This window comes from Dermacentor andersoni, chromosome 2 (genome assembly GCF_023375885.2).
Source record: "Dermacentor andersoni chromosome 2, qqDerAnde1_hic_scaffold, whole genome shotgun sequence".
Lineage (NCBI taxonomy): Eukaryota > Metazoa > Arthropoda > Arachnida > Ixodida > Ixodidae > Dermacentor > Dermacentor andersoni.
In genome coordinates this window covers 138513319-138540496 of record NC_092815.1, presented here as the reverse complement: position 1 = coordinate 138540496, position 27178 = coordinate 138513319, and the positions used below count along the sequence as shown (strand labels likewise).

General features: G+C 46.5%; 2 protein-coding genes and 1 pseudogene across 2 annotated transcripts in view; 1 reads left to right on the top strand and 2 right to left on the bottom strand.

Annotated features, from left to right (window-relative positions):
• The window catches only part of LOC126540045 (uncharacterized), a 178513-nt gene that overhangs the window by 91296 nt on the left and 60039 nt on the right, over window positions 1-27178 (top strand). The gene's annotated exons all lie outside the window — the stretch shown is intronic.
• LOC140215958 (uncharacterized) lies at window positions 3812-4484 on the bottom strand. Its single transcript, XM_072286272.1, has one exon. The coding sequence runs from the start codon at window positions 4463-4465 to the stop codon at window positions 3977-3979; it is 489 nt and encodes a 162-aa protein (XP_072142373.1). The 5' UTR covers window positions 4466-4484; the 3' UTR covers window positions 3812-3976.
• On the bottom strand, window positions 7550-14155 carry LOC140216120 (uncharacterized; annotated as a pseudogene).

Here is a 27178-nt window from a genome sequence, read left to right as displayed (position 1 = left end):
AGTCCATGCACCTTGGGCATCCGATATTTATAGTAACATAAAACCCACAAAGTTCTGCAATTGAAAATCGAAAGCACAACTTTGGAAATGTCAATGCACCTTTCACATCAAAAGGTTATGAGAACTTTATACCCATAAATTTCGGAAGTGACATCCATGCGCTGCGTAGATTCCGCAGCCTCTGCAAGATGCCGTGGCAGCCCGTTCGCCATCAAAACATCCTTGTAACTTTGAGCTCGAATGGGGCTGCTTGGCGTTATGCGACTTCCGGTGCATGGGCGCTGCTGCGAAATCCAGCCCAAGTTCGCAAGGTTCGCGCTGAAGTCTTTTCGAGCGTGAAAAGAACATTCTAGAGAAAATTCAGAATGATTTCCGGCACCGGGGATTGCTTGGGTGGGCGGTGGATGGACAGCACGAAATAATTTCGGGGGGGGGGGGGGGGGCTGAAGCCCCATAAGCCCCCCCCCCCCCCCCCGACTACGCTCCTGATATCACCATCTCCTTGTTCAGTCTTGCTTACTTTTACATGCATATTGCTTTTGTCAGAAAATGTAAATTTGTACAGTATACCACACGAGGAATGACAGCGATAATGAGATAGTACAACTTATCGCTGCTGATCGTGTCATCACTTCTGAAGGTTGTAAAAGATTGGCGTTCATCACTTCGCAGCAACGAACCGCATACACAGAACACATGCAAGTCACATATGCTGGATGCACCGATCGGACACTTTTCTTTTCGCCACGCTCTGGAACATGTGTCAAGCTCAGAATGTACATGTATGTGATGGACTTCTCGTTTGCAATGCACACACAAAGCACAGCAAGTCGACAGCCTCAGATATTTCCTCCAATGCTTGCGTAAACCCTACACACTTCCTATGCTTTATCAGGTTCTGTTGGCAATCACACACATTGATGAGGCCTGGATGGGTACACCGGCTTGCTTGCCTTCAGTGACTATCTCCGTGGGTGCTGGATAACTCTAGTAAAAATTACAAGAAAAATAGACTGTTTCTGATGTGGCTGTAGCTTAGGCCTCACGTCCCCACTTTGCTTCAAGCAAGCATCATGTTTGCTGTGAAGACTTCACTCACCATCTGCCTGGGATCAGCCAATGAGACAGGAGCAGTCATGCAGACTGCAAAGTTGCCAACGTTCGCCCAGATGACCGGACAGCCATCCGCAAGGCGAAGCAGAGCACCAAGGTGGAGTGTGGAACGGCTGGCGGATTCAGTGAGTTTGGGCCCTAAGCTCATTCCACAGTTCTGGATTGTTGAGCTCCTCTGTATCCATTTAGTCTCGTGGCATAGATGAAGCCTTCAAAAGGCCTGCCTTTCACCAGCAGTTACTGATCGTGCTTTCCTTGACATTCCACCATGACCCTGTAAGCATTTCTGAAGCAAGCTTGACGGGTGTTTACCTCTGTGGGCAGCTTCAGTCAATTATTAATAGGGAGGTGAATGCACAAGATGCTTCCTAAATCCGACCTTCACAAACCTGATGATGTCTTGGTCCAAAAGTTGGCGCATAGAACTACAATTGAGCAGCATAAATTCAAGTTGCACATTATTCCATCGTATGTTCACTATACATTGCATGCATGGCAACTGGCGCGCCACCGCGCGGCCACCAAAGAAGACACTTTTTGAGAACCCGTACAGAAGGAAACCTCAACACATATGCTGCCACTGTAAAGATGCATACGCTGTGACTACGTCATTAACACGTAGTTGATTGGAATAATGAATTGCTGCATGGTCGGCTGTATCAACAGGTACACATGTCCCGTGGAGACCATGTTTCATGGTTTCTCAAAACATCCGTGCATTGTTGGGCAGCAGCAACAGTGGATCACAGCTGTGGCGAAAAAAGTAAGTTTGGTTCCAATGACTGTGTCTTCTTTCTCTGCTGTCCCGCGTTCTGTGTTTTTGTTTTTCTTGTGCCACTAACGTCTGCACATTTCAGTGCTGACGGGACCAACTGGGAGCCCTCTCGGCACTGAAAGATATGCAGCGTCCATTTCGTTGGGGTGCGCCATCCAAGGATGTGTCGTCCACGTACATGCAAACGATATTTTCTGACGAGTACCATAAGCGGTCCGTGCTTCCAGGAAATAAGGCTGGGCGCTATGAAAAGTGAGAACTAAACACTTTCTTTTTAAACTAGCTGTCAGATGTTGACATTTTAGATGTGATTAGCTTCTTCGCAACCCCCCCAGCCAATATTTCGCTAATCGGTGTGCTCAGTGGTTTGTGTGACCGATTTGACTCTAGTGCTGGCAAAGGGGCAGCCGCTAGAGCAGGGGTGCGCAAACGGGGGGTTGTACCCTCCCCTCACGCCTGAGAAGTTGCGGGATGATTTCTGGTGATCACTACTCCTCAGAAAGTTCCCGTAATTAATGCAGAAATAGTATGGCGGGGATAGCCGGTCGGCACTTGGAAGCTTTGAGAGGTTGTGGCCCCAAAAAGTTTGCGCACCTCAGTGCTAGAGCATAGCTTGGCTTACACGAGAATTTGTGCAAATAAGAAAAGCGCAGTGAGTTCGCAGACGAGATAGCCAAGTACGCACACACTTTTGATTGGTGGATACTTGGAGTAAACAGCAGTGCATGTAGTCATTCCGGAGGTGATTGAGCGTTCAAAGTGTGCAGCATGGCGACAAATTTGCATGTGGAAGAAAAATCGAGTCCGTTTATTCTCGTCATTAAAGATCTGGCGTTCATTGCAGTTTTATTTTTTTGTATTTTTTTTTCACCAGAGCCTAACAGGTAGAGAAGAGAGAGCAGATTCATGATACCACTTGGCTGTAAATGAGATTGCTTTAGTCTAAAGCGGTTCTAATCAACTGCTGCACCTCAGCCTGAGCATGTTATGTCAGTTTGAGCCAAATATTGCTGATTGCAACTGTTAAAAATTTACAGTAGTTGTGCCCTCCCCCATCCCCCAATCAGATTGAGACATTTTCTTGTTCAATGACAATCTGAATTATGATTAACTAGAGAAGTTACGGTGTGCATTCTTCTTAGAGTTAAGAAGCGAAGAACAGCTGCAACACTTGTTTGTTGCAGATCTTGCCCGCTCCTCAATATCTTCGCCAAACATGCTGCTAGTTGCACCACCTACGGCTACCATGGACTCTCCAGCTTCTCCAGCATCAGCAGTCACACCACTGCTGGAGGAACCTGATCGCACCGATGGGAATAAAGAGCCCAAACAGTTCCAAGGACTTGAGGTAGGTTATGGTGTACTAACCGTAAGGTACCGAGTAAGTACCCACTCAAAATTTGGAGATTATAAAAAAAGAATGCAGGGTGGGTGCTCCTTATGTTTGAAAACTAAAAGGCAGAACAGACATATTGTCATGAATGATAAGTGAATAACTAAAACAATTGAACATTTATTGTGGCCAGCCTGTGTAAAAAAACAAATGAGAACTGTCATTGCAGGTGTCGACAATGTAGAAGCAGGATTAAGTGCTTAGTTAGCTGCACACGTGGCATTAAGGCTGGTTCACACATTTGCGTTTGACTGCACTGTGTCACATTGTCTCGTCACAAGATGCCATGGTAAGAGCGCCTGGCAACCAAGCACAAGCGCATCCACATCAGCCTGCTACTCCTTGCATTGAACCGATGGGGGAGCAGAAAGCAGGCCCATTTGCAGAAGGTTCGCCTCCATAAGGAATGCAGATACCAGTACACCATGGCAGACCCTTGTGCCACAAGGGCCCAGTTCATGTCATTGCCTGAATGAGTAATGCAGCCTCAAATACACTCAAAATAGCTCTTGCAACATATCAGGCAAGTCCGGTGTGGCCAACGACGGTGACCTGCACTCAGCTGTGGCCATCTTGCGAGATGAGCAGATGTAAGCAGCGGCGCAGGGCGCAGAGCTTTTCCCTCAGAGTTGCCATGGCTACGCAGTGCTGATGACAAGTCCCAAATGAATCTCCTTGCACCCCTCTTTGTACTTTTACTGTTTACATGCTATGTGCTCTTTTGCCACTCTGCATTCACATGCAGCGCTTTTGAAGGATTGTGGCGTTGGCAGTTCTCCCAAGCTTTCGAAGCCCGCTTGACGTGTCTTTATTCTGTGAACCTTGGAGCTTGCTAAAACTCTCAGTGCCCTCTCACAATGCCACTGTGGGCATCCACTCTGCAGAATGGTTTGTCTTGCAATGTTGTTGCATTCTTCCTCTGTCACCACTATCTGAAGAAGGAAGTCATCTCTCACTTCTTCAATTGGGATGCTCTCCACTCCAAATATTTCTTTTGGCTGACCAGGTTGTCCAAACAGCCTGTCCAAGCTTGCGAGATTTTCCTTGACTTCCTTCTCTTGACGGAGCATGGTTCCCAAGGTGCAGTTTGATTTGATGGCGCTGGACATGGGTTGCCTCGCCAGCTTGTCATCTGGACGCTTAGGCGGGTACATTTCTGAGAACAAGACTTTCTTATTGTACATTCCAAGCTGCTTCACCGATGGCCATTTTCACACATTTGTGATGGACGTCTTTTTTAACGTGTCTTCGTGGCTTGCATATGTAATCACTGCTGCTGAATGCTTGCAGTGCCCTGAGACACCACCTCTACAGGTGCACCAAGCTTGTGTGATGTTCCTGCTGGCATCCAGCTGATGAGAAAAGAAACGTATACAAGGCATTTTAATACTGCACAAAATTGAGGGAACATTGTAATGAACCTTATTAGCTCAGAATCTACCTTTCGCAAAATTTGTAAATGCAACGCGAAGTCAGCTAGAGCTGAGCGGGATTTATTTATTTGTTTGGAATATCAAGAAGTGAACAGAGTTATACCCGTGTCACACGGGCAACTCGGATCTCCTTCAGACTTCCTTCCCTTAAAGGACCGCAAGGGTGTTTCACCTCAAAGGAGTTAGCTCCGTGTCACACGGCCTATAAACGAGCTTTTGAAATCTGCCGCTGGGGGCCCATTAGGCGCTGCTCGCCTCGTACGCAGTCCTGAAAGAAACACGTTATATATTGCTAAAAAGTTTTGGTTACTTGTCATTTCTTACAAAATACAATTATTTATGCATTGCATTTTAAAAATGTCATCTATCTTAAAGACAAAAAAAAACGAGCATGTACCTCATACACAGCGATTTTGTCTGCTCTGCTAGCCACCATGTGCCTACTCGTGTCATTCGCGCGGTTGTGGCTGATTGTGCCGGTTTCTCTTCATGCGCCAGCGTCACACGCGCATCACCGACACACTCTCTACTGTTCCTTGGTTCCACGACTGTAGTCGGCTAGGCGTTCTGCTGTTTTACTGTCGTGCTGGCTGTTATTGCGGAAACGTTGTTTATTGTGGTGTGGTCTGGGATAATTTTTCTCTTTTGCGTGCTTGTCATCAGATCAACTATGAGTGACGAGAGCAAGCATGTGAGGAAGTGCAAGATAGCCCTCACTTTGGCGACGATCTCATCAATGGACATCGAAATCGACGCAGCTGCAGAGAGGGGGCGCCTGATCAAAAAGCAGTCGTTGCTGCACAACAACATGCTAGCAGCACTGTCCTCATCTTCCTGCCGTGCACGAAGGCAAGTTTGGGCCTACCATCGCGATGGACAATGGTTTGAGAAGATATTGCCAAACTTGGGAGGGGAGCACTACCGGCAATCATTCCGAGTGTCGGAAACGACCTTCAAATACATAGTTGATATCTGCCGACCAACAATGACACGACAAACCACAAATATATGGCAGGCTGTTGGTATAGAAAAGAGAGCCGCCATGGCGCTCTATAAGCTGTGTTCGTCAGCTGAGGACCAGACAATTGCTCATTTGTTCGAGGTCGACGGTTAACACGATATACAGAGAATTCTGCGAAACCGTCGCGGAAGTTCTGGAGGCGAAATGGGTAATGATGATAACTCCTGGTGAGGTCGCCGACCATATGAGGGAGTTCCAAGTTGTTTGTGGCTTCCCACATACAGTAGGTGCCCTGGATGGGTGCCATTTGCTGGTTTCCCCACCGAAGGAGCATGCCAGTGATTATCATAGCTATAAGGGCTGGTAAGTACACACATAGGGCGCGTATTAATGCTTGCTTAATGTATGCTGCATACGCAACCTATTCCTAGACAAGGTAGGAAGTGTGGAGAAAGAAATTTAGTATTCTTTAACGCAAATTTGCATTCCATTCATGTTTAGCCTAAAGGACAGGTGTGCGTAGATATTCAATAATGCCACTAAGTTTGCTTGCAGGTACTGAATTGTAAAATGGAAGCTTGTTCCATTTGAATATATTGAAATCCATGTTACCACTGGTACTGAAAGTGTTGCTTTAGAAAATGGTACAGGTGCAGTCAAACTACATTGGTGCTTAATTCGAACAATAGCTTTATAACTTCTTTCTTGATGGTCACCGTAAACAAGTAATGGGCACCACTGCAAAGCACCTGTGTGCGACTGATCTCTGCAAACAAAGCACGACCTAGTCGGTGTGTGTTGTCTTTCTGCCATCCTTTTCTTTTGCACTGCTGTTCCACTTGTTAATCAATGAGCGAAGTAGCCCAAACTGCCACTGGCCTTGGAGTCAACGGAACAAAGAACTGTGTCACATGGCAGATGTGCATGGTGGTTCGACCCTGTTTAGTTTTATCATATTGAGCCACGCTCAGTAATAGCTTATGAACCAACCGAACTTTTTAAAAATCTCGGCATTCAAAATTCTTATGGCTATTCGGTAGACGCTGTACGGACTGCTACATCTCAAAACTGTCAAGTGTGCTGAAGAAGGATGCATCTCGCTTTATACATTAGTTTGCTCATGCATGCTTGTATGAAACAATTTCTCAGCATTGTAAAATGGTTTTGCATGGAGTTAGTAGCATTGCATATATTTCAAAGTTAGGCACACTACAGAAATATACAGGCTGAAGTGACAGCTGCAAGCTTTCAACTGCTCTTCGTGACATGTGCCAATGAAATGTGTGTGCCCTTGCAAGAAACTGTCAAATGGACTAGGGTATTATGCTGTATTTTGAAGTGTACGCTACCGTTATTGTCACAGGACTTGGTTGATTGGTCATTGACTACGATGTCAATTTTGCTTTCAGGTATAGTGTGATCCTGATGGCTTTGGTGGATCACAAGTACAGGTTTAGCAGTGGTGGTCCAGTCAATCTCAGATTTGGAGCAACTTTTGGAGCAGGAAAAAGGCTGGTTTGTAGCAATTTAGGAGCAGCCACATTAGCATTTTGTAGCAGTTCTATAGCACAAAATTTTGCGTTTTGGATCAGTTGGAGCAGGAGAAAAGCAAATGCATGACATTTGGTGCAGCTTATTACTACTGCACAATTGTTCAGTACTTCTTCAGAGTAAATAGACACAAGCAAGAACGACACAGCGCAGCCATTTAGCTCGTGTGCCTCCAGCAAATAAACCATGGTATGTTGCAGAAAGACTTTATTTGCCTTTTTAAATAGCACTTTTGAACAGTTTTATGCAATAAAACATAGTACAAAAGTGACTAGAAATGCCAAAGCACAATTTTGTGCTGTTGGCCATAAGAGAATGACTAGACATACACAGCTGTATCAAAACTATAAATAATTTCGCTATTTAAACGTGCCTACATGCACCATTTGAGTATGTCTTGTTTACACTGCAAAATAAGCTTTAAAACATGAATAATGATTTTTTTACATTTAACCCACACATATTCCACAATGAAAACACGGAAAGTTCTTTCCGTCAGTGCCTTTTGCTACTTTTTTTCAGCTCGTCAAGCTCAAGAAGTGCAGTAGCCAGGCTTGCATTCCCTTCAGCTAACAACTGCTGCCCATTTTGAACCTGCTCCATGCTCTTGTGAGCCAAGCCAGTAGAGATTGTCTCTTCTGCACATTTAAGCAATGCACAGCATGATGCAACCTCTTCATTTAAGCCCCTTTTCAGTTGTTCCAAAGTAATGGCATTGGGCTGGGTCTGTGTGGTTGCAGGCTTCGTCACCTCTGAATCTTCACTTTCCTTTTCAAGCTTATCTGCATAACATGTCCTTGCCTTCTTTACACATCGGACCAGCTTAGGTGACAGGGGTACTTTGGTGGCATCCCCGTTGTACCTTTGCAAATATGTCTTAACCTGCCGTAGTCCATTCAGGCTATTAACAGACAAACAGGCACAGCCCTCAAGCAGACGCTTATTTATACTGAACCCTCTCTCGCAATCTGCATTACCATGCGGGAGAGACAGGAGGGCTTTCACGAGTTTTGCAAGCAGTGGGTACTTTTGCCCACCAGCAGCTGATTTCCGTTGAAATACTTTAGCCCATGCGCTGTCAATCCTTTCAGGCACTGCAACTTCGCTGCTGTTCAGTGGATCGCATTTGAGCATGTACCATTCGTCAATTAATGAAGATACTTCATTCAGCTGTAGCACTTGTGGCAGTTGTGAAGCAAGGTATCGCAGTGAGCGGACTTCCGAGTCTGCATCTGTGAAGTGCAAGCCAAGAATGCTTGCATGTTGCAGCAGTTTGTTGTCAAGAGGTAGCTTTTACAGTAAGTCTTGTGAGCACGCTATGTAAAAAGCGCGAGCCCCAAGTCGCAAATGCTTTCTTTCAGGGATGTCCCAGGTCCGCATTGCGTCATCTGTATCCATACCCAACTCAGGCTTTGTCTTCCACACTGTGGAGTCTTGCCCTGGTAGGCGTCACTGCGTAAGAAGCGGCCAAGAACTCGCTGAACTAATAACAACAATTCCGCATGAAGAATGTGCAAAAGTGGTTCTTGTTTGTGAAACAGCTTCTGGCAGCCAGTGAATAGCTCAGCACAGTTCTTCAGGAATAGTATCTTAGCATAGAGTGGTTTCTGCGAGAATGCCGCAGCCAGTTTCGTATGAAGACTTTGGGTGGCAGACCACTGGCCAGTCTTGTTTGCTTTTTCAAAGTAGTCCTTAATGGCATCAAACTGCTCCTGAATACGGCTCAGTGATTCTTGTAAAGTGAGCCACCTGTTCGACACATGTCGCAAAAACACATGCGATGGAATACCTAGGACTTCCTGGCTTTCTCTGAATAGCTCTGAACAGACAGCAGATTTGAAGTAATAGTAAACATTTCTTACCACTTCTACATCAGATCCAAAAGCATCTAAGCCCTTTGCAAAAGCATTGTGGACTTTGTGTAAGCTGCAGTGATCGACATCGGCAATGCTTGATGTCAGATGCTGTTCTAGCTTTCTTCTGACACTCTTCATGATGATAGGACCGTCACTAAAGAAACAAATGATGCCCTGTCGTGGCAGCTCAACAAGTGCATCTTCTACACAGCCGACAATGATCTCAGTGGTGGCCCGTCCAAGATTACCTTCTTCGTAAGGTACTGCGGCAAATTCGGAAGAATCGTGGGGACGGCATCCTTCGACAGCAGCGGCTTGTCACGAGGAATGCGCAGCTCTTTGCCGTCTATTATGTGCACGAAGTCCCTGATTACAGAACGCCGTTCAAAATGGAGCTCGCAGACTGCACAAGACTCATCTAGCTTCTTATCTGCACGGTGAAGATTCTTCTCCCACTACTTTCGCCGTTCTTAATCATGTGGGACGCTGAACAAAGACGCCTTTGGTGCATCCTTCGCACGACTGTATCCAGTCTGGCACCCGGGCGCAAAACAGTAATTTCGACGGCGGGCAGGCATTCTCACGCACACATACTGCACATTGAGCCAAGCACAGCACAGGCACAGAGAGATATTGCCACGCATACAACGCCGGCGGTATTTGCAGTCGAGTGCCGACAACGCCGAACCAACCGAGCTGTACCGAGCGCACCCAGGCCCCGCACACTCTCAAGTTCAACAAATGGCCACAGAGGGCAAAAAATCAATCGAGGCGTTTCAGCGTAAGCGCGCAAGTGGAGCTACTGTAATTTGGTCGCATACTTTAATTTGTGCTTTCTCTGCTAGGGGCGCTAAACATGCTGAATTTTTTTACTTTACATAAACAATCGAGGTGTCTAAGGGTGTTTTTTTACCTCAGGCAAATAGGCAGTTGATTTATTAAAAAATTGAGTGTTGAAGTTGCTTTTTAGTCATAGCGTCAAGGTTTTTGTACTTGATTAACCACCGACAGCCTATTGGTATCGATGTGTTTCCTGGCCGTTGGCGTTCGAATACTACGGCGGTAAAACATTTTCGAAAAGCATGCTGGTTTCGTCTGCGAGTCATTATATAGACTTGCTGTAAAGAGGTCTACTCTTGGCAAAAAATAGTGCCTCATTTTGTTTAGGCGTTGATTATCATAATGAATGTGGCGGAGGTTGAGGGAGTACGCTTGAAGGTACGTTTTTATGCCGTTGATCTCCATAACACCGTAAGTACGCAAACCGATGTCACAGAACACCCGATGCATCATTGTGTGTTCTCCGTCATCGCTTGTTTGCTGTACGCCTACTAATTCTTCATTTCTTCTTCAAGTGTTGTATCCTCCTTTTGTCCTTGTTCTCTTGTGCTTCACTTACAGTATGTCGTTTTGTCAGCTGTAATGCGCATTTGCAAAACCAATACATGTTTGATAAGACGCAGTGGTTATCATAATTTCACTACACATGTATTAAGCTGGCACATATGGTTCAGATACAGATACCTGTATGCGGACTTGCACGACGTTGATGGGGAGATTAGGATAATTATGACACCCGTAAAGAAGAGGCAGCTGACGGCCGTAAGCTGTTGCGTTCTTTCCGCCAAACTACCCGGCCTGGTAGTGTTGTAAAGATGCTGTATTAAAGTGACACGCGGTGACAGGGAAATTATTATACTTAGCAGCCGACCATACGTTTTGTAGCTTAGGTCTTCTTTCTTGTGCATTTGTGCTACCCTTATTAATGAGCCATTTCTTGACTATGTTCTTGACTATGTAACCGCGTTTGTGTGGATGCGTAGACGTGTGCTTTTTGTTGTACTTGTAAAATGCAAATAAAATATTTTCAAGCTTACTCAATCTTTGGTGTCCTGTGCGTTTATTCCAGTCGAGGCCATCGTGCCACCTGGAAACCTCATTCCGTCAGTAGCCCTACACGAAATGCAACAGCTGGAGCGCGGAGGCACAACTCGGGGTAACAGCGGCGAAATAAACGAAAACCGCTCGGGATGCCCTTAAAACTCAGTTCAGAGTGTGCCTTAACTCGATATGACTCAGCGCTACATATATTCTGCTGCGCCTCTATCGTGCTCCCGCCAGTGTGGTTGCTGTGTGGCAAACGCCACACTAAAGTGTACTAGAATATTGGGTAATGGGCTGACTGAGCTCCATCCGCTGTCGCGGTTTACGTCTCGCCTGCTAGATGGCGCCACCACTGTATTCAATGTAAGCGGCCGCGCTTTGGCCGTGCGAAAGGTACGTGGTCGCCGCTGTAGAAACGGTCTAATTTCTTGAATGCTCGTTTCTCATATAAATAAAGAGCTTGGACAGTATGCTTGTTTGTCAGTAGTACTTCGTCTTTCTTTTCATGAGGGAAAAGTTTCTTTAATCACCATTTTTGTAACGCTGGCTTTGCTGAGCTTGCACTCGTATCGAAAACTCGCGTCTTGCGCCGAGTAAAAGGCTGTGGGGTTCCTCTCCATTGACAGCAAGTTTGGGTATATTTACTCAATAATAGCGTGACATAACAAATGAATCACTTACATTCTTGTCAAAGACAGCAGTTTTACTGCTGTCTTTGATTAGAACGTAAGTGATCCATATGTCGCGGTGTTATCGAGTTGCGCGCGTGCAGAAATTCGTTTTCGGCGTTACCCTATTTGCAGTCCTTACAGCAATTCAGGCACCTTTGGAACGATGCCTTTCCTGTATACCCACCTATTTGACTCTGGCTGAGCATATTGTGGAAGAAAAATAGAGGTATATCAATGAAATGTTAAGCAGCATAGATATGAAGTTTTAATCGCACATGAATGTTGAAACAAAAGGTAAACCGTTTAAAACACCTTCCATGCTGTAGCTTGTCACATATGTGCCAGAAAACATGCGCCTATACATCAGTCGTTGCTCTACATTATTCCAACATAAAACGCATTTAATTCTCCCGACACTAACATACTGCATAATTTCCTATATCTGCCTTTCCAGAGAGTGATGTTGGTATAGCCACACTTATTTTTAAGGAAATATTTTATGAAAGAAAAAGAGAAAAAAAAATGCAAACAAAATGTTGGTTGAACAACTTTAACAAAAGTTTATTATCTTGACAAGCACAATGCAACAAGTAGACAATGCAGACAGCATGCACATTTCAAGAGCAGCGGCTCAACTTCAAGTGCTTTGCCTTTTGGCGCTTCCCCGACTTGTCAGTATTTATACTTTTAACATAGAAGTGAAGTCGTGTAGTGACATAGAATTTGATTATTTTTGGAGAAAGGGTGGAAGCATGACTGGAACAACCAACCTCTTGGCCAAGTCTGGCTTTGACAACTGTCAGCACATCTAAAATGCTGTCAGAGTGCAGCTGTCCATGGGAGAAGCAGCCTGTGAACAAGTCCTCAAGCTTCTTTATGAAACCAAATGAGCGACCAGTTGGATAGAGGAGCCCTCCATTGTCACGAAACTTTGTCAGCCTCGCAAGCTGGAAAGTTTCATCTGGGGCAGGCATAGTGAGAAGGGTCAGACAGTCTTGGCAATTGGTTTTTAAAACGCATTTTCTTGCAACATAGCCAGCGGTGTGAAAAATTATTCTTGAGTCACTGCTGGCAATGTGCTGGTTATGGTCTTGGGAGGATGGAGCTGTGTGCATGCTCTTAGCAGCACTCATTGGCAGATGAAAGTCTGCTGCATTCTGCGCAGTGTCTGGCAGGCTGTCAACTTCCAGGAGGGAGCCCAGTTCGTCCTGCTGACAGTTACCTTGACTGGCACATTTTACTAGCCCATAAAATGACAAGCAGTTAATGATAACTAGAAATTGACTTGGTGTTGGGTGGTCATTACTGCCAGAAGACTGTCGAACGATCCCAAAAAGGTTTTCAAGAGGGTCTTGACTAGTTTTGGAGGTCATTAGGTACTTAAAACCTACTTTTCTTGTAAGGTAATCTAGCAAGCCTAATGTGCTTGAAATGGTTACACGCAGACCTGTTGCCGTGGACTCACTCACAAAGCCACCTGTCCCTTTTACATGCTCCTCCCATGCTTTAAGATAGGATAAAAAATCCTGCAGCACAGCTGTTGCTCGAGAATCTGGCCGGAGGGCTTCCGCAGGGAACCGTGAGGTCATCACAGATATCAGCTGGTGGATTTTGCTGAAATACACAAAAAAGCTCTTCAGATGTTGCTTGCACCAAGTTAGACTTAAACATCATTTTCAGCTAACAAAACCATAATGCAAAGGTTTCATTACTTTTAAAATTAAGTAGCAGAAGAGAAAATAGGCATTTCACCTGAAGAATTCCTGAGTTGCATCCATTCTTCCAAGAGTGGCTTCTAACGTGTCCTTATACAGGTGAAAAGCTTGGAGCACTTTAGTGCCGAAAAGCTGGAACGCATAACTGACTCTCATCTTTTCAAATGCGTTTGGCTCAATATGACATCGTGTTATCCCTGGCATAACCTTGAGGGTAACATTGCAGGAATCCATTTTGTAGGCTTCCTTTACGTGTTGCATATCCACCTAAAAAGAAATTGGAGAGGACCCTGTTAAGCTTCAAGAGTGAGTAATAGCACAACAAAATCCTCAATAAGATGAAGAAGAGCCTTACATGGCCAGCTGGAGTGTTGAATCCAGATTTCAACAATGAGTTGCGTAGACATTTGATAAGATGAGGGAAGTCGGATATAAAAAAGAGGTTTCGTGATGCATCGCTGGGGTGCTGAATTTTGCAGGTGGTAGACTCAGCTGATGCTTGTATCCGAAGTATCCTCCACATCCTTCTATTCCAGCTTGCGCCGTCGCATGTAATGAAATCAACAAAAAGGCCACTCTTTTCGGCCAATACGGTTGCCTCAATAACAACTTTGGCAAGAATGTCCCCCTTCATGTTGCCATGTGTGGCAAAATAGCCAATTACCTGGCTCCATTTTCCCTGAAAGGGAACAAATAGTATAACCATGCCATGGTCACATGGGACACCTTTGTCTTTGGCTGCTGTGAAAGGGCCTAGGTCTACAAAACCCTCAATAACCCCAGACGTTTTAACTGCAAAGTGTTCCGACAGCTTTAGCTCATCTATAACTAATCCACCATGTTTTTTCCAGGCATCAAGCTCAGCTGACTTCACTTTTAGCTGCCTAACTTTGTCGCTGAAGCCAAACACAGTGCGATATGCAGATACATAGCGCTTGAGGGTTGATTTGCACGGTAGGGAAAGAATGCTATTACGGCGAAGATGCTCATACAGACGAGGACTTTTCATCTTCATTATTATGCAGTCCAGGACCCACATTTTCGTGTAGCGTAGACCATTAGGTTTCACTTTTGAAGCTGCGAAGCACTGTCGAACAGCTTCCTGCTGTCTGGGGGGCAGTTTTGAGATCTGTGCTTCTAATGCTTCTGCTTGAATGGCAGCATTTTCCCCTCTCATTTTAGCAAGTTCATTTTTCACATCTCCTAGGCGAACAACTAGCCTCTTGTTTCTTCTCGCTGCAGCTCGCAGTTTAAGCACAACAGATCGGCCGCTCTTTTTATCAGTTCTTTTGACCCTCGCTCGTCTGATCTGCAGTGCTCGTTTCAAGTAGCGGCAAGACACACACTGCGTACCTGCAAGAAAAGTGCATTGAATTGAGTTCCCACGGAGCCAAAAAAATCAATGAACGCAACATAAAATGAGTTGCAAATTAGGCAAAATGGACAGCATAATTACCTCTTTCAGCGACCTGACCCAGGCAATTGCTGCTGAAGTACATTTGCTGGAGGGTCACTACGTGGGATTTAAGGTTCTTCGTAAAATACCTTTCTTCATAATCTTCAAGTCGCATTACTCCAGTGCAAACACTCATGGAATCAGTTGCTCTCAGCACATCTTCTGCTTCCCCGCTTGTTTGCAATGTGCTTTCTTTTAGCAGAATTCCTCTCACAAACACTTTGTAGTAACTGTGCGTCTGTGACTGAAAGAACATTACCACTTTTTCTGAGCACACCTCATTTCTTGATGTCAACACAGACGTGCAGTACACGACACCGTCGTGTCCAGGAAACCTGTGCTTGGTCCACTGCTCCGACGGTACCTGAAGACTGTCAAATAACAGCATGGGTTCCTGCTGACCCAGTGGGCATGAAAATTCTGCATCGGCGTCCGGTTCCACGCCTGCTTCCGTCGAGGAGGCCGCGCCTTGCTCAGCAATCGTTGCAGCGCTTGTGTAGGACACCGTCGTGTCACTGTTCGAGCACGGTCTACGCTTCGCCGGAGACGCGCAACTCTCTGACTTCCTTTTACGAGCAGGCCTCTCTTTCACAGCTTTTTTCGTCAAATACGCGGGTAGGTTTGGAAGAATGGTTGGCACAGCATCACTGCTAAGCAGTGGCTTACCACGTGGGATCCGCACTTCCTTGCCACCAATGATGTGTACATAGTCGCGAATTACGTAGCGCGGCTCAAAATGTAGTTCGCACACGGCACTTGTGTCTTCGAGAGGCTTGTCCGCTCGATGGAGGTTTTTTTTCCCACAGTCTTCGAAGTGCTTCATCCTTGGGCACGCTGAATAACGACGGCTTTGGGGCACCTTTTACATGTACATAGCCCGTTTTACAGCCGGGCGCAAAACAGTGGTTCAAACGGCGTGGTGCCATTTCACACGCAATAGCGACGCACGATATACTTCCCTACGATGATTTCTTATAAACATTAGAATTGGTAATGTAAACTTCGGAACACATGAAAGAAAGCACAGCGGAGGCAGCGGCGCGCAAAGCCAGGAAGGCAGCGGCGGAGGCAGCGGAGGTTTACATTGACGACGACGACAGCGCCTCCGCGCGGGTCCCCGGGAAAACATAAAACTGTTCACATTTCCGGCGACGCGGGAGCGCACGCCGCCACCGGAGAGTCAGCTCACTACCCAACGGTCTAGTACACTTTAGCCACACAGCAACCACACAGCAACCAGCCAGAGACCCAGTAAAGCCACAGAACACCTCGTAAAGCGCCAATACTGTTTCCGTTTCCTGTTGTACAGCGCCGTCTGTGGTCGCATACTCACGACGCCGCTGCTACGCTTATTTTCGTTGCATTGTGGAAGGTACAGTTTCCCTTCTCTAAAGGCTCAACCAGACGTACGCGTTCCAATGCGTCCGCACACGCCGCGTTGACTCGACGTCGCGCCGCGCCCGACGGAGGAAGAGGGCGCGCACCCAAACGATGCACGAGTTGCCGCGCGCAGTCGCGCGTCTCGTCGAGGCGGCGCAGTGTTGCTAGCTTGCCATGTTTAAGGCAGTCTAGCCTTCGCTTAACGGCCTCGTTAAGCAATGTGTTACATATTGCAAGAAAACACAATAATTTTAGCTTAAACCTTGTTTATATTTCAGAAAGATATTTTACGACTCGTTGTGGGTCATTCGGCTCAACTGCGACCTAATATGAATATTGTGAGCCCGGCGAAACCTGCAGCAGCATCGGCATAGCATCACTCATGTGCTACGCGCCTCGTGTGTTGTACTAGGGTCCCTAGAAATACTAGTTGTACGGTGTGTCAGACCTCGAACTGCGCTGCAAGCTTTCGACGTTTGTGCTAACTGTTGAATCATGAGACCGTTGTCCAGAAAAAAGAAAGTGTTGCTCGTCATGAAAATGATGACGTTGCTGCTAATAGTGACGAGAAGGCGACGTCGGTACCAGCAGTACCAATGGTTGGCGACGTTGCACTTCGGCGATCAAGGTTTCATTGTTAATGCAGCCGTCACGGCTGAAGATTTCCGCACCTGCCATGAAAAACGTCGATCTCTACGCGCACAGCCAACAAGGTGCTGAAGCAGCTTGCCCGGGCTTGCCTGAACGTCGCGCAGAGAGTCGTTCCGGAAGTGACGTTGGCTCGCCGTGGTCATGTGAGGTGCGTCATGCTACTGACGCGAGCGGCAGCTTCCGGCGCGGGCGCAGAAATCCTAGCGGTTGTAGGTCTCCACGCCGACACGCGAAACAGCCTTTAAGTTTGTATAAGTGTTCTGTGGCGCACCACCGCAACCGCAACACGAGGCAAGAGAAGTTTTTCAGGTGAAACATGCGTCAGCGCCCCTGGCGGGCATGCGGGAAGTCGACGCTGAGTGCGCCGCGGCTATAGTGAACTAGAATGTATTCTAGTGGCGCGAACGGCGACGCCCAGGCACGCCGTTTCGCACTGACGCCGCGAGGTGGCGCCACTGCAACCTTTTCTAGCAAAGGTTTCAATGCATTCCGGCTATTATCTGGCATATACCGATGTTTCTGTGCGCTTATTTAGTACGAAACGGCGATTCCTTCCTTATGGAGATTTATTTGGAGCTGCACCTACGTGTTAGAACGCGTTAAATTCGAAATTGAGCTTGCCTTCACGGCTGCACTAGCTGCGGAAGTGCTCACCCCTTGTAATTTACTGGCGTTAGCTGCGGCTGATATCGGACGAGTGATCGCACACTACAAAGCATCCTGGCCACAGCAGGTGCTACAGGCAGTGCATTCTGTCCAGCCGTGCAGGACCCGCTTTCTTAGAGGGCAAACTCAAGTATCAGCGAGAAACTGGCGGCGCGCGGTTCCTTAGAGTGGCCGGCTTACAGGCGCGCGGGTTTTCGCTTTTCTCGTTAGCCGCGCGCGTCGGCTCAAGTACCATTTTTTTCTCCTTTTTTGGAAATAAAGCCTATTATTGTAGTATGAAATTCGGCATTTTCAGACCAGCATCCGCGAATCCTTCATTAAGCAGGATACCTGCATATTGTTAGGCAGCTTGGCAATTGCAAAGCTGCTCTTGAGAGCAGCTTTGAGATGTTACGTTTTTTTTTAGACAGGTAGTAATCGCAAACAAAACGTACGTTTTCGGACCTAGCCACCCGGGGATTTTTAGTGGTGTCATATCAGTGCTCTCTTTTCAAGGAACATCTGTTATAGACCATTTCTGCAAGCTACGCACCAACATTATTTTCATTTGTGATGATCATGCACAACATGCAAAAAATACGAGGAGAGCAATAAAGTTGTGTTTAAGCACACGGCAAGGTTTCACGCCGGCAAATTTTATTAGCATCGCACAAAAGGCAAGAACAACAAGGCAAGACCCAACGTTATCAGTTAACAATGCTTCAATTTCTTTTTCTAGAGTGAAACTAAAGATCGCATGGTCTAAGAGCATCTACTCAACTTCAGGTGCTTTGAAGCCTGACGCCTCTTGTCATTGCTTTGATTAATACTCTTTGTGAAAAAATGCATGCGAGTGGTTACGTAGAAAGCAGTCATTTCTGCTGCAACATTTTGACGGTGGTCCGCGCACCCAAGGCTGTAATTTCGCTTAGCTGTTAATGTACTCAGCACATCCAAAATGCTGTCTGAATGCAGCTCGTTTAAGCTGAAACATGCTGTAAAGGCATTCTCAAGGTCAGCCACAAACTGATACAGCACACTTGCAGGGTACAAAAGGCCCCCGTTTTGGAGAGTGAATTGAGCTAAATTTAATACCTCCGACTTTTCTTTGCTAATCAATAGGAGATTGAGGCATTCCTCACATTTAGTCCTGAGGATACATTTTCTGGCTACATAGCCAGCCATATAAAATATAAGTCTGCTGTCGCTTGATGCCACAGCACACGATGTATGGTCGGCCTCTGCACTGAGCATTAAAGTATCTGCAGCATCAATATTGCCCACATCAACAAGCTGCTGCTTGCCAGAAGGACCGCTGTGCTGACTGGCATCAGGGCCTAAGAGGGAACTGAGTATTGCAGGCTCACAATTTCCTTTTGCAACCGAGTGAACAAGATTACTGAACGATAGGCAGTTTACAGCAACAACAAACTGCTGTGGCGTCGGATGGGCATTGCATCCACATGACTGCCGCACTATACCAAAAAGGTGCTCAATGGGGTCCTGGCTTGTCCGGCTCGTTAACAGGTATTTAAAACCTACGACTTCACAAAGGTATTTCAGCAATGACAATACACTTGAGACAGTACCTCGGAGCCCTGTTGCAGTGGACTGGCTCAGGAAGCCACGCTGTCCTTTTGTGCGACGTTCCAAGTTGTCCAGCAGTACCAGCATGTTGTTCAGTTTGTCCGCAGATGGTGATGAAAGTCTCAATGCTTCGGCAGGAAACCGGGAAGTCATTATCAAGATGAGGTCACGGATGATCCTGCATAATTAAGACGACATAAATACAATTTTGACTGTGCAATAAAGGTGATGCAGCTAACTAGTTGTCATCACATTTTTAATATGAATTACTAGTGCTATATTATTGGAGTACTTACTCAAAGAAATGTAGTGTTACTGCAATATCACCGCACCGCTCTTCAATCTTTTCCCGGTAGAGCTGCAGGCCCTTGACAACTTTGTCACTGAATAGCTGGAAAGCTAAAGAAACCCGCATCTTTTCGAAGTTGTTCGGGTTAGTGTGGCTGGTGGTGATGCCATGTAGTGCCTGGAGTGTCACGTTGTTCCCATCCATTGCCACGGCTCTACATACAGCTTGCAAGGAGACCTGTAATGAACAAAAAATATGCCGCCTTGGTTGGTATATGCATATGCATCAGTAAATGAAAGGAGCATTATTTATGTTGGGATGTGTTTGGATTGTAATGTATACAGTAGAAAACTCACCCGCCCTTCTGGCACCAAGTACTCATGGCTAAGCAGGCCGTTGCGCAAGCACTTGATTAAATGAGGGAAGTCGGAAAGGAAATGGAGCCGTCGCTTCAAATCCACGGGATGGGGCGCACTACACTTAGTGCCGGTCAGAGATGCTCTGATGCCCATTAAGGCCCACTTCTTCCGGTTCCATGTCGCACCGTCCGACGTTATGAAGTCGACCTTGAGGCCTGCTTTCTCTGTCAGTATGACAGCCTCAACCATAATCTTTGTGAGCAGGGTCCCTTTGATGTTGCCTTTTGTTGCGAAAGCCGCCAGGACCTGTGTCCATTTTCCCACGAATGGAACAAACATTATCACCATGCCATGGTCACTTACATTGTGCTTGTCTTCATCAGAAGTAAATGGACCAAGGTCCACAAAGCCATCTATGTGGCCAGCAGAGCTTACGGAGAGATGTTCAGATAGCTTCATCTCATCCACAATGAGACCTCCATGTAGATGGAATTCATCCATGGTGCTAGTAGCTTGTTTCAGCACATCAAAAGCTTTTGTATTGGAATCCAAAGCCTGCCTTGTAGCAACTGAGGTACTTGCGAAGAGTTGTTTTAGAGGGTAATGCAAGTATGTTCTCTTTACGCATGTGCTCATAGAGCTTCGCACTCCTCATTTTCATCACTATGCACTCCAAAACCTACTGTGGCGAGTACTTCATGCCTTTCGGACTCTTGCGTGATGACGCTTCAAATACGTGGTGTACCGCTTCGCGCTGTTTCGGAGGAAGCTTAGCGACTCTGGCATCAAAATCTTCCTTGGCAATCTTTTTGTTTTTTGCCGCCATCGCGACAAGCCGCTCTTCCATGGAGGTGGTGCATTTTCTCAGACAAGCTGTTCTTTCCTTTTCCAGCTTGAGCCGCAATGCACACGCTCTCTTCACTGACAGATTGGCTCTGGTGCGTGCCGTCTGCGACTTTCTTGTAAGGAGCAACTTTCGAAGGCCCTTGCATTCAGCGCAAGGAGTTCCTGCAAATTCAAATATTTGACCATAAGAATCATATAGCGCACTTGTACTTAAAAAGAAAGGCTAAGAAGCAGAGCTTACCTTCTTGATTCACTTTTCCTTGACATTTTGTGCTGAAAATGCCACGCCCACTCACAATACTTGCCGCCCGTAGTTTTTCTGTCAAACGCTCCGTTATTTGACTGAAGTCTGTGTCCAGCATGGCTCCCTTGCAGACACAAATTCCCTCTGTCTCTCGCAGCACATTGTCCGCTTCTGCCAGCGAACACACGACAGTGTCACTACATAACGCACCTCTAACGAATACTTGTGCGCGCACTTCATCTCCGGTGGCAGCAAACAAAACAACCTTGTCATTTACAACCTCAAGCCTAGGGCTTGTTTCTATGCTTGTTGTCGCAAAGCCAAGACTTGAGGCACCATCGTACATAAATCGGCACCAGTACTCGGGGGAAACTTCTAAACTACGAAGTGCACCAGTCGTGAACGCTTCAGTTCCCGATGAGTCCACAATTTCATTGTCGTCGTTCGCTGCGCTACTGACAGAATCCTGGCGCTTCTTATTTGTTGACACGCTTGCTGGAGCTGGTCTTTTCCGCTGAGTCCTTGCTCTCACGGGCTTCACGGAAAGATAGGCCGGGCAACCAGGCAAGAGCGTAGGCACCGCGTGAGGTGCCAGCGATGGCTTACCGCGTGGAATCCGCACTTGGCTGCCGTTGATCACATGAACGTAGTCGCGCAAAATGAAATGCGGCTCAAAGTGGTGCTCACATACCGCAGCGGTTTCTGTGAGAGGCTTGTCCTGTCTTCGCAAACTCCGCTCCCACTTTTTTCGATGCTCCTCGTCCCTCGGAGCAGCAAACAAAGATGCTTTGGGAGCACCCGGATAGCCGCTTCGGCATCCCGGAGCAAAACAGTGAGAGTCCGTCTTTCTCTTTGCCATTGCGTACTTCACATGGTGCTTTCGAAGAGATATAAGACGTCTTCGTTGGTGCTACGCGAAACACACGTGAAATTTCAAGGCCACAAGCAGAAAAACGTGCGCAACGTACCGAACGCAAAGCCGCAAAGACTTCGACCGACGCGCGCGCGGTCCTAGAAAAGAGACCTGCAGCGCCACCAGCGGCCGTCAGTGGCGTCCGGCGTGTCAAGAGCGCCCATTTCCCTTCCGTTCGCGCCACTAGAAAGTATTCTAGTTCACTATAGTTGAGCCGATCGGCGTGCCTGGGGCTGGTTGCCAGACCAAGGACAAATAGAAGCTATACGCGTTCTACGGTTGCGTTATGGTTGTGTTAGCAAGGCAAAGGTGGCGCTTTGGCGCAAGTTGCGCTTCGTTGGGCGCAGCGAGGCGAAGACAAGTAGAATTGTATCAAAATGGCACAGTTGGACCACCACTGGTTTAGGTTCACTAGCGTTGGCTCCCCAGGAAGATGCCATGATTCCCATGTGTTTCAAAGCTCAGCACTGGCGAAAGTTGATTGATGGATATCGTTTCTTGGCGCAAGGGCCAGAAATGGCCAAAATAGCGCCATGACATTTGGCGATGAATGGCAATGAATATGATGAATATGGCGGTAATCGAGTGGCTGTATATTGGCCTAAAATATTCGCTTTAAATGGTGTAAAATATGTATCTATTAAAATATAGTCAATGAAAAGTGAGTCCTATGGTTGTAAAAGAACGTTGAGGGCAATAAGATACTAAAACATGTTAATTTATAGCAGCACCAGTGCCTCTGCAGAGCCCTTCAGTGCAAGGGCTGCGAGGCATGTGCTCTGTAAGTGATTTCATTGCAGCTACAGCCTCTTAGCAGAGGCTGTGCTACAAATAGCCTGGCCAAATGATTGCTATGGTATTAGTTTCTTCTAAGAACTTGAGTACTGATTTAAAATTAAATAGAGGGTCATTGCCTAAAAAGAAGACTGGGTGCAGAGGTATATTATGACTGTATAAGGAAGGGAAGAACTTTTTTCTCTCCATTTCTAATAATGGGCACTGAATGAGAACATGAAGGACTGTAAGTCTACTTCCACACCTAGTGCATGTCGGAGGGTTAGTTCCAGTTAGCATACACGATTGAGTGCTATAGGTGTGTCCAATTCTTAACCTACAGAGCAGTACTTCCTTATGTCTCGTTGTTTTCTCAGAGATCCAGTTTCCTATTTTCGGTTTGATTAGGTGCAGTTTGTTGGATACCTGAGTGTCCCATTGCCGTTGCCAATATTTCCGTAGTTTATGCTGTAAAAATGGTTTAAGGTCTGTGTAGGGTACAGGTATATTAATGTTTGCATCACAAAAAGGTACGGATGTAGCCCTTTCGTCAGCAGCTACGTTGCCCTCTAGGCCTCTATGGCCAGGCACCCAACAAAGAACAATCATTTGGTTAGAGAGGTACGCTGAACATAGAAGGTTATAGACTTCATTAAGGATGGAGTTTTTGTGTTTTCGTATACTTGATATGCAGCTAACAACGCTTAATGAGTCTGTGAATATGACAGCCTTTGTTATACCTGTTTGTTTTATATGTTTCACAGCAGAGAGGATCGCGTATGCCTCCGCTGTGAAAATGCTGGTGTTGGGATTTAATGCACCGAACGTTGAAAACGAAGGTCCCAGCGCTGCATAAGCTACACCATAAGTAGACTTTGAAGCGTCTGTATAAAACTCTGCGCAGGAGTACTTCGCCTGGAGTTCGAGGAAGTGTGAATGTATATGCACCTCAGACGCATGTTTTGTTATTGCGACGAAAGACATATCGCACTGGATAGACTGCCATTCCCAAGGTGGTGCAAGGTTAGTGGGAGTCATTAGGACTGTTTCTTGATGTTGAATACCGGTTTCATTAGCCAGTTGCTCTAAGCGCACAGATAGAGGAGCTCGAACAGATGGGCGGTTACGGTAAAGTCTTGCAGAAGATGAGTCAAGTACAGCTGAATAACACGGATGTTCGTCATTCGATTTACATTTTAAAAAGTAGCAAATGCTTAGGTATGTTCTGCGTAGGTGTAGGGACCATTCGTTCGCTTCGACATACAGACTTTCCACAGGGCTTGTCCTAAATGCGCCTGTTGCCAGCCGTATACCTAGATTGTGGACCGGGTCGAGAATTTTAAGAGCACTGTCCGATGCGGATTGGTACACCACGGCTCCGTAGTCGAGGCGTGATCGTACAAGGCTTTTATACAGGCTAAGCAAACACCTCCTGTCACTTCCCCAGCTTGTTCGAGAAAGCAGCTTCAGCAGGTTCATAGTCTTTAGGCACTTGGCTTTAAGATATTTTAAGTGGGGAATGAAATTAAGTTTTGTGTCCAAAATCATACCTAAAAATTTATGTTCAAGACTGACCGATAGTCGTTCTCCGTTAAGGTCAATGGCGGGTTCCGGTGAAATGCCTCTCTTGTTTGAGAAGAGAACACATGTGCTTTTTTGAGGGTTAAATTTAAAACCATTTTCTTCTGACCACTTTGAGAGTTTGTTTAGGCCGAGCTGTAGCTGTCTCTCGCAGATGCTAAGATTGCACGATCTAAAAGCTATCTGCACATCGTCCACATAAACCGAGTAAAAGATTGTGCGAGGTATGATAGTATGTAAGGAGTTCATTTTCACAATAAAGAGTGTACAGCTCAGCACTCCACCCTGCGGTACACCTGTTTCCTGTACGAATGATCGTGACTGCACATTGCCAACTCTAACACGAAACGTTCTGTCAGACAGATAGCTTTCAATAATGCTCAGCAGGTTGCCACGTATACCCATTCCAGAAAGATTCCGAAGGATCCCAAAGCGCCACGTAGTGTCATACGCCTTTTCCATATCAAGGAATACAGATACGACAAGCTGTTTGTGGATAAAGGCTTCACGGATGTACGTTTCCATGCGGACAAGCTGGTCTGTCGTCGACCTACCTTCCCTGAAACCGCATTGGTATGGGTCTAATGTTTTGTTGGTTTCAAGATAGTGGAGCAAGCGTTTATTCACCATCTTTTCAAAGAGTTTGCATAGGCAGCTTGTCAACGCTATCGGTCTATAACTATTTGGCAAAGAAGGGTCCTACCCTGTTTCAAAATGGGAATTATAATGGCCTCTTTCCAAACAGAGGGAATCTGGCCGGAAGACCATAAACCATTGTAAAGAAAAAGAAGGGTTTTTTGTGTTTCAGATGGCAAGTGCTTTAACATTTCATATATTATGCGGTCAGAGCCTGGGGCAGATTTGTTGCAGCCATTTAGTGCTGCTTGAAGCTCTGCTATGCCAAATGGCCTATTATATACCTCACATTTTGCAGTTTTTCGTACTAATGGCTGCCGTTCTATTCGTGCTTTATGTCTTTGAAATGTGTCCGAATAGTGCGACGAACTGGATATGTGTTCAAAGTGTACGCCTAGAAAGTTCGCCTGGTCTTCCATACTATCTCCCTGTGTATTTACTAAGGGTAGCGAGTAAGGTTGTCGACCTTTTATTCTGTGCACTCTATTCCAGACCTTCGTCTCATCCGTGTAAGAGTTAACTCCTGATATATATTTTTGCCAGCTCTCTCTTCTAGCTTGTCGGCGCGTTCTCCTTCCCTGTGATTTGACATGCTTGAAATTAACAAGGTTTTCTGCAGTCGGAGAATCGCGGAGCAGCCCCCATGCTTTGTTCTGCTTTTTACGCGCGTTACGACATTCCTCGTTCCACCATGGAACACGGCGCTTGTTAGGTGACCCCTTTGTTTCTGGGATACATTTGGTCGCGGCATCAATCAGAAAAGAGGTGAAGTATTCAACCGCAGCTTCCAGGCTTAGAGCAGAAACGTCAGCCCACGATATGAGTGTAATTTTTCGGAACTGTTCCCAGTCGGCTGAATCAGTTTTCCACCGAGGAAACTGTGGGGGACATTCATTCGTCTTCGGTGTAGACAGTACTATCGGGAAATGGTCGCTCCCGTATGGATTTCTAATAACGTTCCATTTAAGATCAGGTAAAAGGGTGGGAGATGCAATACTGAGGTCTATAGAGGAATAGGTCTTATGTGCAGTATTATAATATGTAGGTGCCTTACTATTCAAAAGGCATGCACCAGATGAAAAGAGAAACTGTTCAATCAGTCGACCTCGCACATCGCAATGAGAGTCACCCCATAGGTTGCTGTGTGCATTAAAATCTCCTAGAACCAAATAGGGTTGGGGTAATTGATCTATTAATGCATGGAATTCATGTTTATGGAGATGATAGTGCGGGGGTATATACAGAGAGCAGACGGTAATAAGTTTGTTTAGAAGTATGGCTCGAACGGCCACTGCCTCTAGGGGCGTTTGTAGTTGTAGATGTTGACACGCTATACCTTTATCGAGTATGATGGCTACGCCGCCAGATGATGCAATGGCATCATCACGATCTTTACGAAAAATAACATAATGACGAAGAAAGTTAGTGTGTTTAGATTTAAGATGGGTTTCCTGTAAACACAGCACTTTTGGGGTGAGTTCGTAAAGAAGTTCTTGAACATCATCAAGGTTTCTGAGGAGACCTCTGACGTTCCACTGCATAATTAGCGTGTCCATAATGAAGTTAATTTGGTGCTGTGTGTACGAAAATAGAAGTTATGCCTTAGATTACAGTGCTCTTTCGAGGCCCTGTAACCGGGGTTTTGTTCTTTTTGAAGCGTTCGAGGGAACCTCGCCGCTCCTTAGGCGCTTGGTGCGCCTTGAGGATAGGTGTAGTGTCCATTGCCTCTGGTGAGGCGCCGGACACGTGCTCTTGCGAGCGAGAAGGTTCCCGGGAAAGTCTCGCCTTGGAGGGCAACACCCCTGCGCCCACCAGCCCGGAGGTCGATGGGGCACCCTGCGGGATTTGGCTGTGCCGGCTGTTGCCAGCGCTCGAAGGGACCTGGGAAGATGAGGCAACCTCGGCTACGCCCACCTTCGGTGTCGATGGTCCCTTCTCCTCGGTTAACGGAGCAGCGCGAGCTGCAACCGCCGCGGGGGCAGAAGGCGTAACTGCCAACTCACTGGGTGTGGGTCGGTCAGTCGCCGGAGGCCGTTGTGGCGCTGCCCCCTTACGCGCCACATCGGCAAAGCTGCTCTTAGACAGGTATGACACCCGCCTCCGTGCCTCCTTGAAAGATACGTTTTCTTTGACTTTGATTGTCACAATCTCTTTTTCTCTCTTCCAGGACGGGCAGGACCGCGAGTATGCGGCATGCTCGCCATCGCAGTTGACACAATGTGGAGTGTTCTGGCATGTTTCGAAGGAATGTTCTTTGTCACTGCACTTGGCACAAGTGAGCCGGCCTCGACAGTTCTGTGAACTGTGGCCGAAACGTTGGCACTTAAAGCATCTGAGAGGATTGGGAACGTATGGCCGAACACGAAGTTTGATATAACCGGCCTCGATAGACTCGGGAAGGACACTTGAGCCGAAAGTGAGTATCAGGTGTTTCGTCTTGATTTCTTTTCCGTCTCTCCTCATCT